We start from the raw sequence: 19632 nt of genomic DNA, 5'->3' as shown, positions 1-19632 counted from the left end.
TCCATTCCCTGTCCCTCTCCGGAATGATGTCTGGTCAGGTGACCTCCGTTCCTGGGGTGTTCTACAGTCTCTATGAACTCATTGCACAATCGACCAGGTACACGGTAACTTGTTGCACTGATGACCCTACCCTAACAAATAACCTCTGCGTGCGCTCACCCGACGATGGTATTTATAACTGATATTTATATTTGTTGCACTGATGACCCTACCCTAACAAATAACCTCTGCGTGAGCTCACCCGACGATGGTATTTATAACAGTGACCTAACAAAATTTTGGTTTGTCATAGGTTATCGGTGAAACATATATATAGACTTGTCACACGTACAACAAGAGGAGTAAGGTTAGCGGAATCTACTCCTCGAATTCCGTCAAAAACAGATTAACAAGGTGGAGGGCAGTATGTCACAGAAAACGTGATCAGCATTATCTTAATACAGCAGTGCATTAATGTTGACTTTGATCCGACGTATATTTTTGCGTCAGTCCACGAATGTACAGATAGATATAATGTCAGTCCCCCATAAATGTACAACGGGACAAGAAATATATGATAATATAAGTCCATGAATGTACAGCCTGACATGACATATATCAATCCATGAATGTACAGAGTGACCAGACATATATCAGTAGATGAATGTACAGCATGACATGACATATAGCAGTAGATGAATGTACAGCATGACATGACATATATCAGTCCATGGGTGTACAGCATGACATGACATATATCAGTCCATGAATGTACAGCCTGACATGACATATATCAATCCATGAATGTACAGAGTGACCAGACATATATCAGTAGATGAATGTACAGCATGACATGACATATATCAGTAGATGAATGTACAGCATGACATGACATATATCAGTCCATGGATGTACAGCCTGACATGACATATATCAATCCATGAATGTACAGAGTGACCAGACATATATCAGTAGATGAATGTACAGCATGACATGACATATAGCAGTAGATGAATGTACAGCATGACATGACATATATCAGTCCATGGATGTACAGCCTGACATGACATATATCAATCCATGAATGTACAGAGTGACCAGACATATATCAGTAGATGAATGTACAGCATGACATGACATATATCAGTCCATGAATGTACAGCATGACATGACATATATCAGTCCATGAATGTACAGCCTGACATGACATATATCAATCCATGAATGTACAGAGTGACCAGACATATATCAGTAGATGAATGTACAGCATGACATGACATATAGCAATAGATGAATGTACAGCATGACATGACATATATCAGTCCATGAATGTACAGCATGACATGACATATATCAGTCCATGGATGTACAGCCTGACATGACATATATCAGTCCATGATTGTACAGCCTGACATGACATATATCAATCCATGAATGTACAGAGTGACCAGACATATATCAATAGATGAATGTACAGCATGACATGACATATAGCAGTAGATGAATGTACAGCATGACATGACATATATCAGTCCATGGATGTACAGCATGACATGACATATATCAGTCCATGGATGTACAGCATGACATGACATATACCAGTCCATGGATGTACAGCATGACATGACATATATCAGTCCATGTCCATGACATGATGTACAGCATGACATGACATATATCAGTCCATGAATGTACAGCCTGACATGACATATGCCAGTCCATGGATGTACAGCATGACATGACATATATCAGTCCATGAATGTACAGCATGACATGACATATATCAGTCCATGAATGTACAGCATGACATGACATATATCAGTCCATGGATGTACAGCATGTCATGACATATATCAGTCCATGGATGTACAGCATGACATGACATATATCAGTCCATGGATGTACAGCATGACATGACATATAGCAGTAGATGAATGTACAGCATGACATGACATACATCAGTCCATGGATGTACAGCATGACATGACATATATCAGTCCATGGATGTACACTATGAAACTAACATCAACTTGGAGAAGCTGATGCTCCCTGAATAGCAGGAAACATGAAAACTTTGGTTGCGATAAAGCTTCATAATTTCAGGCAACAAACAGCACCACGCTTCCAAGGGGAATAACTCTCAACACTTCCACTAAAAACCATTATCACACGCCCCCGCCCACTCGCTCATTCGCACGTTGACACGTTAACCTCATTTCAACTCACATAATAGTCTGTACTTAGTCTTGTTGGTATGTGTTCTTGAAGCACAAGGTTCCTAATATATTCCTTAAATGAGAAAAAATTTGAATTAACCTTATCATTGCTGTTCTTTTCTGAACTGAAATTTCATCATTTATTGGTTGCTTGGGGTGACTATTGATGGGGAAACAACTATTGCGATAGTCTATTGCAACATACTATTGCGATAGGGTTTTTTTCTCCTGGAATTGTCTCATGTGAAGACATTTCCCAAATGAATGTATAGTTTATATGAAATAAAACAAGTTGAAATAGTTTCAGAAAGTTGAAGCCCAGATCAAGTAAACAATTAAAACATAAACGCAATGAAGCTGCAAGACTGCACCCAAACAATGAATAATGTTTTTTAATAAAGATAAATAACCATCCAAATAACAGGTAACAGGGGCGGATAACTCTAGTGAGTTAAGATTTAAAGTCACATCGGCAATATTTCAGCCATATCGTGACCGGATAACTCTAAATCAAATGGAATGAATCTGGTACTTCCTGTATTTTGCGCTGCTCATTTATCAACGGAAGTCAATTACTAAACTATCGATATGCACACACACTATCGATGCATCGATAGTTTTTCGTTTCTACCATCGGTTAATTGCTATCGGAGACTCAACAATTCCAATCCATCGATAGCTCGATGCATCGTTGCAGCACTATTGGTTGCCATACCGCCACGCACAGACTACCGCGAGGCCATTCTGGCTTCTTGGTTGGCGAAGTGGTTTACAAGAGTTAATGCTTTTGGAACGTTGGATATGAGGACACCACTGAGAGATTTTTTCGTGAACGCCAGACACACTGTCTCCTGATAGTGCAAAGAAGCGTTTTCATCAGATGCATGTCTGTTTATCATTGGCGAGAAACACTTTGGTGGCTGGATTGTTGGACCGTTTCTATAAATTGTTAGGTAAAAATATCATTTATATAAATTATTAGGCAGAAATACCATTATATAAATTATTAGGTAGAAATACTATTTCTATAAATTATTAGGTAAAAATATAATTTATATTAAATTATTAGGTAGAAATACCATTTATATAAATTATTAGGTAGAAATACCATTTAGATAAATTATTAGGTAAAAATATCATTTATATAAATTATTAGGCAGAAATACCATTATATAAATTATTAGGTATAAATACTATTTCTATAAATTATTAGGTAAAAATATAATTTATATTAAATTATTAGGTAGAAATACCATTTATATAAATTATTATAGAAATACCATTTAGATAAATTATTAGGTAAAAATATCATTTATATAAACTATTATATAAACTATTAGGTAGCAATACCATAAATCATTAGGTAAAATATATTAGTCATATAAATAATTAGGTAGCAATACCATTTATATAAATTATTAGTCAAAAGTACCATTTACATACATTTTAAGGTATCAATCAATCTTTATTTTCTTTGTAGTGGAGGCCATAGGCCCAGGCTACACTTCATGATTTCAGAGCGGTACATGTGTGCATATATAGTTCAGAAGACAATAAGTTAATTTAAAAAGTAGACAAAAGGAAATATGATATTATTGGTAACAATACCACTTATATAAATCATTAGGTAAAAATACCGTGTAAATACATTATTCAGTAATAATACCATACACTTAAATGTCACAGGTGCTATTGTCCGTGGACACGCCCCTGCTCGGTCGCACTGTCCACCCACCATTCTATGGGCATCATGTAGTCTCGTTCTGGTTGTCATAGTGATACCACCCGATACAGACCCACCCCATGTCAGTCATGTTGTCTTACGCTGACGTTCGCGTGACGTTCGTCAGGACGAACCACGCCTCTTTAGAATGTTCAGAATGAGTCAATGAATAATGTGGATACTGAAATTCAAGCAACTCTAATTAAGGCTCGAAGCCATATGATAAATAATAACCTTACGCTGACGTGTCAAGATAAACAATGACCCTCCACCCATTAGGCCTACGTGCGTGCACTATTTATATGTGTTGGAGTGTTTGGGTTTAGATAAATATCCGGCTGTCATTCTTCAAATCTAAATATTTTTTCTCGATCCCTTACTTTTTAGAGTATATGCTGCTAACAGATTGAGTAATTATCCTTTGATGGGTATTTCTTGATTAACGCGACCAGCCTCAACGAGTTTCACCAAATGAAGTATGTGTTAGACTCTGTTGTCGAAAAATCACGCCAGAATCACGTTTCCAGAATCAAACTCGATTTCTGACAAATCAAACTGCAAGGCAAGATGTAATGATCACGTGATTGTTCACAGTGTTAGAAACCACTCTTTTTGGCATCAGGTTATATATATTTGTTTACCATGCTCTTACCATTGCAACGAACACTTGATAACATATCTGACAGGCCGCATAACTCTGAAAACATCTGCAGCCTCATGGTACATAAGTGAAAGTGCAATATCATAAACACCATTGTATCTAGAGATATTGAGATGCAGGCGTAATCTCAGAAACGTCAACTCAGAGTGATCTGGCAAAGCTTTGCCACTTACATGTACATACCATGTGATTACATACAAGATGTCGAGCGAGGAGAAGGCCGAGGCGAAAGATGAGAAATCTCCTGGAGCATTCTCATGTAGGTATAACTTAGAGAGAGTGTTACGGTAAACGCAGTACCGTCGTCTTTACTTCACATGAGACCCGTAAAGATCCTGGATAGAATTGATCTTCAGTAGCCCATGCTTGTCGTAAGAGGCGATCGCGACTTACGGGATCGTGTGGTCAGGCTTGCTGAATTGGTTGAAACATGTCATCATTTCCCAATTGCTCAATGCTCGATGCTCAAGCTGTTGATCACTGGATTGTCTGGTCCAGACTCGATTATTTACAGACCGCCGCCATATAGCTGGAATATTGCTGAGTGCGGCGTAAAACTGAACTCACTCATTTCGAAGTGATACTATTCACTGAAACTACGATGCACCGAGGTGAAATGAAGTGGGGGTTTAGCTGATGTCGTGTTCAAGATTATTGTACAGTGAGTGAGAGTGAGTGTGTCTCTGTGTGTGTGTGTGTGTGTGTGTGTGTCTGTGTGTGTGTGTGTGTGTGTGTGTGTGTGTGTGTGTGTGTGTGTGTGTGTGTGTGTGTGTGTGTGTGTGTGTGTGTGTGTGTGTTTTGTTGATTAGTCCGTACTTACGCCGGTTACATAGTGCTGGACTTTTGAGATGCGATGTCGAAGTCGCTACCCAACTCATACACATTAATTATACTGACGAAGAGGCAACCTGTCCTGTTTACCCGCTAATTGTTTTCTTCCTTTTCAAAAGTGCTTTCCTCCGTGATAAATTGTAAACGACCACCATAGCCATATAGGCCTCTTTTTGTGGTACAGTTTGAGTTAACGCATCCATTATATGTAGATACAATGTAATGATAAAAGTAACGTGAATATACTCTCCCCAAAAAGAAATGCATAGGTGTATGCTCATGAATTTAATCTTCTAACATTAAAGTGAGGTAGCACATGTAATCAGTTCAAGTCAAATTTTACAGTATAATAGATCACATGTCTGTTAACATGCATAGTTTATAAAAAGTTCAATAAGTGAAGGCGCCCGTTCCAAGTTGGTGTTGTCTCAGTATCTGATGTGGCCACCATGAGCCCTCAGCATGGACTAAATAAGTCTTTGAATTCAACATTGTGGAATTCTGTCCCATTCCTCTGACTATGCCTGCGACAGTTAATCTAACGTCAAGGGTGCCGGTTGACGTTCACGTACGCGCCGGCAGAGGTCATCCCACAAATGCTCGATGGGGTTGAGGTCGGGCGATTTGGAAGGCCATGGAAGCACTGTAATGTTCTCATTCTGAAGATACTGAATGGTGGCATGTGCTGTGTGAGGCCTGACGTTATCTTGCTTGAACAACACCCTCAGGCTGTTAATGATCGGAACCATGTGAATCCTTAAGATTTCGTCTATGTACCGATTTGCAGTTAAATTGCACTGTTGGCGCACAAAGTTTGATTTCTGAGTGTAGGATATGGCTCCCCACATCATGACACTTCCCCCAGCATATCGGCCAAACTGGGCGGCACAATTTTGGGCAAAACGTTAATTTCGACGTCGATATGCACGTACTCTTCAGCCATGGCACTAAAGCATAATTCGTGATTCGTCACTTAAACATACACGTCGCCAGTTTTGTAGATTCCAGAGTCCACCACAGGACCCGTCGCCGCCGAACTAATCGTCGCAGAACAGGGCCAAAGTAGGATCTTCTGGCTCGAAGTCAAGCTTCTCGAAACGATTACAAAATCTCATCATAATCTTTTTTGCACTCTCCTCAAACCAGGCACTGCAGTCGCAGTTGCAGTTGCTGTGACAGTTCGATTCTACAAATGAAGTACCCGGATGTACCTATCCTGCCCTGCTGCGGTAATCTGAGGTCTTGTGTAGAATTCGTCTGTTGATATCGGTCCCATAAACGGCTGCTGCTGCTCTTGTGAACATTGAGATGACGTACAACGGCAGATTGAGACTTCTTTGCCTCCGTGCGTCCAATGGCAAAGTTTCGATTTACAGCAGTGACTCGCGGCATAACGATATTCTTTTACATTTACCAAAAAATGCCAATGACTGAGTAAAACGGCTTCATATAGGCAATGCCTCAATACGCACGATTCCTCAGACCTGCGCGTGCATATTGCAAACCACCTTTTCTCCATGATTTTCATGCAAGTAAACTTTTTAACGAAAACGTGCATTAAAGCTTCCGAAGATGCGTTTTTGTCAATTCGCTCCATGTGAGTGAGTGAGTTTAGTGTTACGCTGCACTCAGCAATATTCCAGCTATATGACGGGGGTCAGTAAATAATCGAGCCCTGGACCAGACAATTCAGTGACCAACAACATGAGCATCAATCTGCGCAATTGGGAACCGATGACATGTGTCAACCAAGTCAGCGAGTCTGATCACCCGATCCCGTTAGTCGCCTCTTACAAACATGGGTTGCTGAAGACCAATTCTAACCCGGAACTTCACGGGTCTGTGCTTTCATCGTTGATCTTGGACGCCCCAAAGGGAGTTGATCGTCAACATTTTGGATATGTTAGCTCCTGTTAATCACAGACAGTAAAACATTGAACGCACTGCATACCGACTTTTCCTAATAGCGAATCAAACAATAGGTTTAATATCTAATTGCAGGCTCCGTAATTCTTGTTCATACAGAAACAATGAATGATATCTAGAAAATCACAACTGTCTCAAGAGCAGAATCAGGTTGCCAATGTCAGCCTACCTTCGTCGAAGGTGCCAAAATCACGTGTGTGGCGACACTGCAGGATGTTTGGGCATTACGTTTACAGACAGACAGACATATAGGTTCATCTCTAGGATATGTCTACATATCTCTGTTCTAATGCTTGGTATTAGCATTATATTTCATGATGCCAATGTCTTATGAAAAGAACATAGTACAATAGTCTAATTGAATTTGGACCAAGCTGTGGCAAGCACACCTTTTTGATGACATAATCCAAACAATGGCCCGGTTACCATTTTGTCTGCTGGTGGCATGTCTTGGCAAGTTGGTAAGTGACAATTGATGACAAGATCGTCGCAGAACAAAATGCTTCACTAAATACGTTAACACCGGGCATCAGAAACTCCCCTAAATATTCTACATTTGGATCACAAAAAGCGGACACTCTCCCCTTTTTGAAACATACTTTTGGCATATACACAACATAGGCGGATCCATTTTCAAAGGGGTGGTGGGTGTTCTAACCCCCTGAACCCCACCTTGGCTCTGCCATTGCAAAACAACTTCAATGTGGTCTTAAGTCATTTTCAAGGGGTGGGGGGTCCGAACCCCTTGCCCCTTCCTCTCCCCCCACCCATCTCTGGATCCGCCACTGCACAACATATAGGGATTCGGGGTAGCCTTGTGGTAAAGTGTTCGCTCGTCACGGCGTATGAACGGGTTCGTTATCTCAGTGGAGTGAATAACTGGAGTAGACTCTGGTGATATTACTGGAATATTGCTAAAAGCGTCGTAGAACAATACTGATTTTTATTCATTGACGAGACTTGAAATAGAATCATTTTGTGACATTAAATATCAATACATAATGGAACAAACATAAGCTGTTTCCCAAAGTTTGTACTTCTTTTCCTCCCCAAGTTTTACAGACGTTTGTATTTCTCTGTAGTGTCGTGCCTGTTCTCACAAAGATGGCTGCTGGCGTACGTTGGATTGTTCGGGGGCCTCATTATGAACGCTGCTCGTGTCAATCTCAGCGTCGCCATCGTGTGCATGGTCAACGACACCGACAGCAACGCCACGACGTTGATGTCGGAGGTAACTCACCACCTTGGCTCGTGGCTCACATTAACACTCACAGGTTTTATTATTCAGGAGTGACAGAGCCTGAAATAGCTCTGTCATAATATATCATTACTTCAAGATTTCTTACTCAGCAATCTTGTAACAAAGTTTTGGACATTGGTCACACACGTATCTCATGGATGTGTGACTCCGAATAACAAAGCTATGAAATCAGCATCTGTCAAACGTTTAGCACCGGTGGGGTTTTCCACACACCTCCTATGTTGGTAGTTGTGACACTGGTGCCGTGTGCATATTCAACCTCTTGCCTTGGAAATCGGCTCTTTTTCAGTGTCCTACCTTGTCTTGTATTGCTTATATCATGTATATGAGAAATATTACTAGTAAGAGATAAATGTAAACAGGTAACCTGGATACCCGGGACGAGTGGGTAATGAGTTGGATATCGGTACCCGTCTGAATACCCGGACCCGTTATGATCATGTGACCAATAGATTAAACAATGTAATATGTTATTCTTTCATGATTTAAAGGTTGTATTGTCTTTGAAGATTTAGACATAATTACAGTCACTTCTTTTGAATAAAATACATGGTTAAGATATTGAAAAACTCGAAATTTTAGCCTCCGAGTTGAAGAATATGTTGCCATTTCTTACAAATTTGGTGTCATGAAGTAACATAACGGGTATCCGGGTAGGGTAGGATAATTGGGGGTGGGGTACCCGGGTTGGAAATTTGGACCCGCCCCAGCACTATTAAACAAGTTACTATGTGTTTAACCACCTCCACGACTCATCTACCAATATGTTTTGAACAACGGTGGGATCTCTAAACCTAATATATACTTCCATGTACTTTACACGCTGTATTTCCAGCATGCCGAGTTCTACTGGACCAAGGGAGAGCAGTCTGGAATCCTCAGCGCGTATTTCTATGGATACATAATAACACAGATTCCTGCGGGAATATTGGCCAGTAAATATGGCGGAAAGAGAGTCATGTTTGTCGGGCTGCTCATTGGCTCGATCGTCTCACTGCTTCTACCAATCGGCGCCCGGACTTCCATCTACCTGGTGTATGTGCTTCGTGTGATCCTTGGAGTGTCGCAGGTAGAAATGACGTACAAGCCGAACATTTATATTTACATACGTTTCTTAATTTAGTTTGTTTTGTTTTTGTTAGTTTCACATTGTTTCAGTTATTACTAAAACTGACAAATTCACTCTCGAAATGTTTTAGTGCAATATCAAACAAAATTTCTTTAAAGGAAACCACAACATACTAATGGTCACAATTCCAACAGTTTTAGGCTACCCGAAACCAGTGCTGATGCACATCAAAACACTTGTCGAATGAATGACAGTCATTTGATTAACGGGGTTTGTTCCTAGCCCGAATGCACTACTGACTGTGTTGTCATCCACAAGACAGTATGGCTTCAGTTGAATTCTGGTTGATATGTGAACGCTTGGTTGACACATGTCCCATCCCAATTGTGTAGATCGATGCTCATGATGTGTCCAGACTCGATTATATACAGGCCGCCGCCACATAGCTGGAATATTGCTGGGCGCGGCGTAACAAACAAACAAATCGTACTGTCTTTCATTCCGGGAAGAGGGATTACGTTGCCAAGCGAGTTACAGAACCATACTGAAGATTGGATGAGAATTGGTCTTCAGCAACTCATGCTTTTCGGAAGAGGCGACTAGCAGGAAGGGATGGTCAAACTTGCTGACTTGGTTGGCATGTATGTCTTTGTGTCGCTATTGCGATGCTCATGACGTCAATCATTCGACGTTACAACAGGGCATGCTGTTCTTACCAAATAAAATCACGCAGCTCCACACTGACGTGTGAGACTCAAGCGCTGACCCGGCCATTAGCAGCTCGTCTAGCCCGCGAATAACTCAAACAAGCACCCTGAATTCACAGAACGTTTATATTTATCCATTCTTCTTTATCCAACTTCACACCTTCGAGTGAATGAAGCCGCCATTTTGTAACTCTTAACCAAGGGACATAACTCCGAATGGAATTTGGCAAAATCATCTCTTTGCACCAATATACAATGTAGTTTGATTTTAATAATGTGGTTGGTGTTTCCCTTGGTTGTTTTGTTTTGATACACATTCAGCCAAGTAAACATTCAAGTTGTGTTTATTGACCTTCATCAGTTGATGACAAATACAACATCGATCCTAAATGTTAAATTTTACTCTCCCCAGGGAGTCTACTTTCCGAGTCTACAATCCATGTGGGGCAAATGGGCGCCGCCATTAGAGAGGTCAAAACTCACTGCTATCTGTTATTCAGGTAAATCAGATTAAAATGTTCATATTTCTGATGAAATGTTTTTCACCGATTTTATGCGCATATCTATGGAAACACAAAGGGCATTGTAGGACCGTCGCCCCAAAAGTGAATGATTCGTGGTTCGATCACCGTCAAAAAGGCGTTAAAAAACCAAGGTTATACATTTCAATTTCCCGGCCTGGTCCTGGACAATTTTGGGATAAAACAAGACATGTTTGTCTTGGCGTCTGTGCATTGTGACCCACAAAAATCATTTGTAATGTTTCCAAAAATAATTGCTAAAGCATTTAACAAATGTCAATCTCTAAATAAGGCTCGTAGCAATATTGACTGGAATGTTTGTAGCAAATACATTCAGAAGCGTGTTTCCATGTTATAAATATTCTCAATTCCAGGACCCCAGTTTGGCAGCATAGCAACGTTCGCTATATCGGGGTTCATGTGCATATATGGCTTCGACAATGGCTGGGGATCCATCTTCTACGTTACAGGTAATTCAGAAAAATATTCCGATTTTTAAGTGAACAGATTCATTTTGAGTTCAACCGATTACTACTTCCATTGTGTATTTATCAAAAACAAGTCTCCTTTATACTTATCCCTCAATCGCAAATTGTCATAATCAGGTATTCTTTACATGAAAGTTTTTGGTAACCGACTTTTTCTGATATCTGTCTTTGTTAATCCGAAAATCCATTATGTTTATGAAACATTCCTAGTACTGTTAGATAAGACCACTGATGAGTGGGTGAGTGGGTATGGGTTTTCGCCGCTTTTAGCAATATTCCAGCAACATCACGGCGGGGACACCAGAAATGGGCTTCACACATTGTACCCATGTGTGGAATCGAAGCCGGGTCTTCGGCGTGACCACTGATGACAGTATTAACTTAATTACTGCTGACAGTGAATAGATACATGTGATATAACTAGACTATTGTTGAGCCATACGTGAACCTAAATTATTCACTCACAACGAAAATATTGTTCCCAAAAAGTGGTAGGGAAATAAAATTAAAGATTTCTTCAAATAATGCCTACTAATGGGTATCGGTTTGAGCATACCCTCAGTATATGTTGCTTAAATATTTCCTGGATAGAAATGGCGATGACGTTCAATCTATCATATCAATGTGTGTTGCCACATCTTCCCAAAAACAAAGTGATATCAGCTATTTTGGAACCTAACTGGTTATCTTCCGTCTACAGGTGGTATATCGTTGTTGTGGTGTGCGCTGTGGTATATAACGGTCGCCAGCTCACCGGCTGAACACCCCCGTATCACGGAGAGAGAGAGGGACTACATTACCTCCACTATAGGGGAAAAGAAACAGGTATCGTCCATGTATATCTTCATGGTAATGTGTTATATGCTTGCTTAACCCAGATAGTATTATCAAGCGAAAAAATCATTTATAATATCCTAGGTTTAGTTCGAATCCCCACATGGGTACATTGTGTGAAGCCCATTTGTGGTGTCCCCCGCCGTGATGTTGCTGGAATATTGCTAAAAGCGGCGTAAAACCAAACTCACTCAGTCAGTCCTAGGTTTAGTTATATAGAGGTATTTCTTGGTGTTCCTTTTCGTGATTTTGAAAGATTGTCACACAGTTCGTACATCATGAATTCTTTATTCAAGATCCTGGCTAAAACTGCCTTCTCGTTACATCCTCACAACCGAACCAAATATCATATCAACATCTACCAAACTTTCGATCATTTACCAGACGCTTTGCGACATAGTCATAAGAACTTCCCCCAACTCACTGACATATCTACCTTGGTGATCATTTTCGGTATTTAGAGTTACGTCCCTTTGATCGTACGCACATGTTGGTAAGACCTGAGGCGTGTTCAGAACCGCGAGTGCCCGCGAACGCTAGCGAGCGCTCGATCCTGAAAGCCTGTGCCCGCTCGAGCGCCCGCGCGCGCACGCGAACCATTCTCACAGCTGCCTCGCCAAGCGAACCAAGATGGCGATCATGTTTAATGTCATTCGTCACCACTCGCCCCTTTCCGTAACCTCCAAAAAGAAGACATGGAGGATATTTTGTTAATGTTGTGGTCTGAAAAAGTTGATATGTTCACGAGTTGCGTAACCATTGACAACATTAACGAAATATTCTTGTTTAGAAATGATCGAGACATCAATTTCGTAGTTCGCGTTTCGTAGTTCCAGGCAAAAGTGATATTCTACTCAGTGAAAATGACAATACCATTTATATTTTCACAATTATTTACAGTATTTCACCCTTAAGAATATAATAAAGAAGCTTTTCGGCTTGTCCCGGAACAACACGAGTTGGTCACGAATGGTTTATTGTAACCAAGCACTCGCGTCCGTTCACATAAAAAAGCGGCGCAGACAGAATTGATTCACTTACGACCCAAGACACCCATCAAGTTCATATGTTTGCGTTTCAGTTAACCTTACAAATGGTTTTCTTTTCTCTCCATACGTTAGAGAAACATCAAGTCCCAGGAAGGTTGATTGTTCGTTTTTTTCGCCGCACTCAGCAATATTCTAGCTATTCGACGGCGATCCACAAATAATCAAGTCTGGATTTGACATTCAAGTGATAGACATCATAAGCTATGATCTACGCAACTGTGGCGCGATGACACGCAGCAACGAAATCAGCCAGCCTGACCACCATTCGTGACCAACTCGTGTTATTCCGGGACAAGCCGAATAGCGATCGTCTTGCAGTTTACGGAAAGGGGCGAGTGGTGACGAATGCCTGACCACTCGATCGAGTTTGTCATCTCTTACTTCAGGGTTACTGAAGACGAATTCTAACCCTGATCATCACGATTCCCCAGGAAGGTTATGTCATTTGAAAAGGATAATAATTAAAATAAATTTCAGATGGACCCAGTACATTGTTTAATTTCAAATACTCGTAGGGTCAGTGGCAATCTGAACCTACCACCTGATTCTACACCCCGATTGGATTATTCGATTGGATTTTCGCTTCCTTATATATATTTTCCTGTAAGGGTGTTTTAAGACGTATGCATTCCACCTAAATAAAACATTCTCTTCCAGACTGGTAATTTTTTGTAATGGTTGTTGCGGTTCATTCTTTAATGAAGAAATCACGAGAATATGCTCATTCTGGAAGCACAATCATCGATCCTGGAGGGGCGACATTCGTCAACACTCGCCCCTATCCGTAACCGCTATTCGGCTTGTCCCGGAATAACACGAGTTAACATTTTATTTCTCTGTTAGAATGACAATTTGCAGAGTCTTTTCTACTTGGCCAGAATTAATGACCAGTGAAATCTTGAAGTCGGACATGTTGATTCCGGAAGTAGAACGAACGAGCCCCAAAAGGCAGAATCGATCCGATTTCCTTAATCAACAGATTTGAGTCATGCTTAAATTAGTTTACACATGAACTATTAACCGTGTTATGCAGACGTTCTCGACTCCATGGGCCGCATTGCTGACGTCCCAGGCGATGTGGGCGTGTCTAATTGCACAGGTGTGTTACAACTGGATAATATACACACTGTTGACCGACATACCAACATTCCTTAATGAAGTGCTGGATTTCAACATTACCGAGGTGCGTATCTAATTACACTCGACCAATGGGTATTTCGAAACGGGTGGACTTGAAAGAAATAATATTTAAACCATAATTGCTATGATACAGCAATCATTGAACATAACATAAACCCCATTTGTTGTTCTGAAAGTCAAAGGGTTGAGGGTGCTGGGTTAGCTTATAGTGCTTAAAGTGTTCGTTTGTCACAGCGAGGACCCGAGGTCCATTCTCCACATGTTATGGACAGAAAATTGCTAAATTGGGATATATTTTAGTGTTAGTTTTGTAATCAGAGTTGCAAGATGTCTGTGTTGCATCCACCATATAAATTTTGAATGACATCTGTTTGATTATTTTCTCAAGAACGGCTTGCTGTCGTCCATTCCCTATCTGAGCCAGGCCGTATCTGGGATGTTGTCTGGTCAGATGGCCGACTATATCCGGTCAAGGAAATTCCTCAGCACTACGGCCACCCGGAAGATCTTCCAGGCAATCGGTCTGTACAGATAACCCTTTACATCGGACAATGTCTTCATGTAAATGGTTGTACGTTTGTGTTATACTAAGACTGTTGTAACGCTTCATGGATTGTCGCAAATATTAAGTGATTCTGCATTCTGTAATTCTGTAACATAGTGGGTGGTCGATTTGAGTCTCGTTAATTCATTGCATACTCAGCAGCAAAAGAACGTCAGTACGAATTCAAAATTAGATAGGCACTGTAATCAAATCATTACAGAAAAGGACATAATAAGCGGATCAAAAACATTTTTTGTGTACAATATCTTGACACATCAATGAATAACTCAGCACAATTTCAAGACATAACGTTAACGTTTGCAGTCCATTCAGACTCTTGACTTCCGTATCTAGTGTGACGAGCGGCAATAACTGCAGCACAGCGTCTATGCATGGAGTGCACCAATCGATTGATGAAGGCCATAGGCACCTGGAACCACACTCTGTGAAAGGCCTGGCGCAATAAATCGGCTGTGTTCGGCCTTGGTATGACATTATTCAGTCTCCTCTGAATTTCATACCAAAGTTGTTCAATTGGGTTTAATTCGGGACTAAAGGCTGGCCACTGTATAATGTTGACACCGTTCTGCTGTAGGAAGTCCCGTGTAGCTCTGGCAGTATGGGCCCGGGCGTTATCATGCTGGAAAATGTTGTTCCGGTGACGTGCGAAATTTGGTATGACGTGGGGTCTGAGAGCTTGGTCGATGTAACGCACCGCTGTGATGCCGCCTCCTCCCCCTGGACCAAGGTTCTGGAACACCACAGGACCCACTTTCTGGTTCAGGCCTATTCCACCCCATACCATGATGCTTGCACCTCCTCATGAGTGTCATTACATAACACATTGGTCTGAGTAACGCTGGCCACGTCGTCGCCATATTCTTGTTCTGTGCAGTTGATACGCAGTACCGACTCTCATCTGTGAACAAAACAGTTCTCCATTGCCAGTAGCGCCAGTTTTGGTGTTGTAGGGCAAACTGTAGACGTTCACGCCGATGATGAGGGGTGAGGATAGGTCCACGGTAAGGTCTACGGCAATGTCGGTTCCCGCTGTTAAGACGTTGGCGTACTGCATCAGTACTGATTGGTCTTCCGTGTGTTCCCACCGTCTGGCATGCTGTTTCGGATGCCTGCATGGAGGGATTCTGTATATGCTGTCGCACAACATGGCGGTCTTGACGTCTTGTGGTCACCCTTGGTTCCAGTACGGGGGTGATCATTTGTGGTGTTGGTGGCCTGGAAACGTTGCTGCAGCCTGTAGATGGTCCGAACGTTGACCTGGAAGTGATTGGCAACAGCTTGTGTAGTGTGGCCAGCTTCAAGTCTTCCTAGCGCCTGGTTCCTCTGAGCTGTCGTGAGTCGCGGCATCCTGCTGACGTTCTAATGTGAATGTTTCAACCAGGTTTGGGGGTGCATTGTATAGGACTGGTCCTTGTGAACAGCACGTGCAGCATGAGTTGCATGAAAAACATAGAGAACACCGTACCATCTCCGAGGTCAGGTTGCGTTTTTGAGACCATTTCCTGTGTTCCATACTGAGTTTGGGAAGGAATGACTTTGCTCAGGTAAAGTTGGAGATGTTGTCAACAATATACAATCAAAACATTAAATGAGTTTACAGTTATCCGTTTCTGCGAAGGATAATACCAAAATGACGTTTCTTTTGCTGCTTAGTATATTTTGTTATTTATTTTAACAATATAGGTTCATGCTTTTCGATTACTTTCTTTAGTTTGAATCATTGATCATATTGATATATTTTGTTCATACGTTTTTCATTTTATATGACAATGCTATTTTCAATTTCAGCATTCATAGGATCAGGTGTGTGTCTGATCGGGACAGGGTTTGTGAATGTGGAGAACCGCTATGTTGCTATTGTTTTGTTAACAATAGGAATGTGGTTTGCTGGCTTCGCGTATGGTGGTTTCGTTGTCAACACTGTCGACTTCGCACCAAGGTAAGCCTTGCTTAGAATAAGAATAAGAATGGAAAACACACTTTTGATATGTTGTGCTACGTTGTTTTAAAAATGTGTTGGAAGGCAATAATTAGGAAATATAAAGATATTATCATAGTTTTGATTGGAGATCATTGTCAACTCTTTTATTGGCCATGTTTGCGAGATGTGTCGTCACAAAATACCATTTACTGTGTATTGATATACAGTGTGCGGATATACTGCATATTGATAAACAGTGTGCGGATATACCGTGTAATAAAATACAATGTGCGGATATACCGTGTATTGATAAACAATGTGCGGATATACCGCATATTGATAAACAGTGTGCGGATATACCGTGTATTCATATACAGTGTGTGAATATACCGTATATTGATATACAGTATGCGGATATACCGTATATTGATGTGCACTGTGTGGATATATCGTGTATTGATCTATAGTGTGCGGATACACCGTGTATTGATATACAGTGTGAGGATATATCATGTATTGATATATAGTGTGCTGACATACATTGGATTGATATAGTGTGTGGATATATCGTGTATTGATATATAGTGTGCTGATATACCTTTTATTGATATGCAGTGTGTGGATATACCGTGTATTGATATACAGTGTGCGGATATACCGTGTATTGATATGCAGCATGTGGAAATATCGTGTATTGATATATACTGTGTGGATATACCGTGTATTGATATACAGTGTGTGGATATTTCGAGTATTGATATATAGTGTGCTGTCATACCTTGTATTGATATACAGTGTGCGGATATACTGTATATTGATATACTGTGCGGATATACCGTGTATTGATATACAGTGTGTGGATATATCGTGAATTGATATATAGTGCGCTGATTTACCTTGTATTGATATGCAGTGTGAGGATATATATACAGTACTAGTGTGTTGATAAACCTTGTATTGATATGCAATATGCGGCTATACCGTGTACTGATATACAGTTATTAATTGCATAACATTTTTGTTTTATTGTGTCATACTGAATTCTTTTGCATCCAGATTTCTGTGTTAACGTGCTTCAATTTTGAAACGCAGCAACATATTTATTAATATATATATATTTCTCTTGTATGTTTGCTACTAACACTGTACTGAGGAGCACTGCACATGTATTGGAGGGTTAGTTACCTGACATGAACTAACGTACAAAAAATACACACCTGGTGTTTTGGGATAATTCTCCCCCAAGTGCCAAAAGTGATTTGATTGGACAAACATTGTGCACTTTCTTTGTACATCAGTTAGTTTATGTTTGTGTATATGATTATCCGTATATCAGTCCGTATATCCGTATCTTTTTGCAGATACGCTGGAATACTCTTCGGTATAACTAACGCTGCTGCAACGATCCCTGGAATGGTGGCTCCTGTCATAGCAGGTGCCATGACGCCAAACGTAAGTGGAAGATTCGTCATCGTTTACGAGTTTTTTTCGTTAATGTATTGTCAACGTTACGGCGGTGGTTTGTAGCGAAGGCAACGACCGTGACCCCCGATCCATTACATCGTCTCCTTCGGCAAAGGATCAGTTCTAATCGGGAAGTCCTCCGAAGACGTCACTGTTTCTCATTGTTTCTTTTGACCCGTGAAGATCCAGGTTAGAATTGATCTCTCAGTAATCCATGTTTGTCGTAAGAGGCGACTTACGGGATTGGGCGGTCAGGCTCGCTGGCTTTGTTGACACATGTCATCGTAACCCAATTACGTAGATCGATGCTCATGCTATTGGTCACTGGATTGTCTGGTCCAGACTCGATTATTTTCAGACCGCCGCCGTGTAGTTGATATATAGTTGAGTGTGGCGTAAAACTAAACTCGCTCGCTCACTCATGGTTTCTTTTAATGGATAATTCCGTGAATCTGCTTGTCGTTCTAATCCCGATTCGTCCTTGTGATTTCCTTTCTCCAATTCAGCTAGTTCTGACAAAACTTATATGATTTGCCCATGTCTCTCTCTCTCTCCACAGAAAACCCAGGAAGAATGGAGGAACGTCTTCTACGTGTGTGCAGGATTCTGTGCTCTAGGAACTCTGGTGTTCAGCACCTTGGCCCGGGGAGAGCTGCAGCCCTGGGCCGTGGACAAGGTGGAGGTGGAGGAGGGCGAAGGGCAGGATGATGATAGCTGTAGAAAGGAGGCAATTACAGATACGTCAACTCATCTGTAGCCGTTTTCAGACTGATATAATACAACATATATTGGTTACAGTCAACCGTATACATTTATAGAACGTCATACTAGTGCATTTGGACCTTTAAGTATTGATCATTCTGACTTATCAGCATCGTCGGCTGCGACGTCGGTAGTGTCAAGGACACAGAGTATGGCCACAACAGTGATTGATATGTATATGGTTTAGTGACAAATCACGCTTTTCGCTTCTCCGTACATACGTTAGACGTTGTGTTTACACACGTCGTGGGGAACGTTATGCTCAAACCTGCATACAGGAAGTGGACAGCTTCGGTGTAATGATGAGAGCCGCCATCTCTAATACTCGAACTCGAGTGAGTGAGTGAGTTTAGTTTTACGCCGCTTTTAGCAATATTCTAGCAATATGACGGCGGGGGACACCTGAGATGGGTTTCACACATTGTGACCATCGAACTCGAAGATTACATGGTAGGAGAATAGCAACTCGTTCGTCGAACTCGTTGTTTCTCTCTTAGCTGGAAATGTTTTCGTTA

At 41.1% G+C, this 19632-nt stretch overlaps 1 protein-coding gene across 1 annotated transcript; it reads left to right on the top strand.

Moving 5' to 3' along the window:
• Positions 1-8480: 8480 nt before the first annotated feature.
• Positions 8481-19112, top strand: LOC124265902 (uncharacterized transporter slc-17.2-like). The gene is made up of 10 exons (XM_046700755.1): positions 8481-8567; positions 9433-9666; positions 10786-10873; positions 11269-11364; positions 12083-12207; positions 14299-14448; positions 14794-14926; positions 16759-16909; positions 18253-18343; positions 18915-19112. Exons 1-10 carry the CDS (start codon positions 8481-8483, stop codon positions 19110-19112), a joined length of 1353 nt encoding a protein of 450 aa, XP_046556711.1.
• The last annotated feature ends 520 nt before the right edge of the window (positions 19113-19632 follow it).

Source organism: Haliotis rubra, unplaced genomic scaffold (genome assembly GCF_003918875.1).
Source record: "Haliotis rubra isolate DU_JTF1 unplaced genomic scaffold, ASM391887v1 Scf122, whole genome shotgun sequence".
NCBI lineage: Eukaryota > Metazoa > Mollusca > Gastropoda > Lepetellida > Haliotidae > Haliotis > Haliotis rubra.
This window is presented reverse-complemented; position numbering and strand designations above follow the sequence as displayed.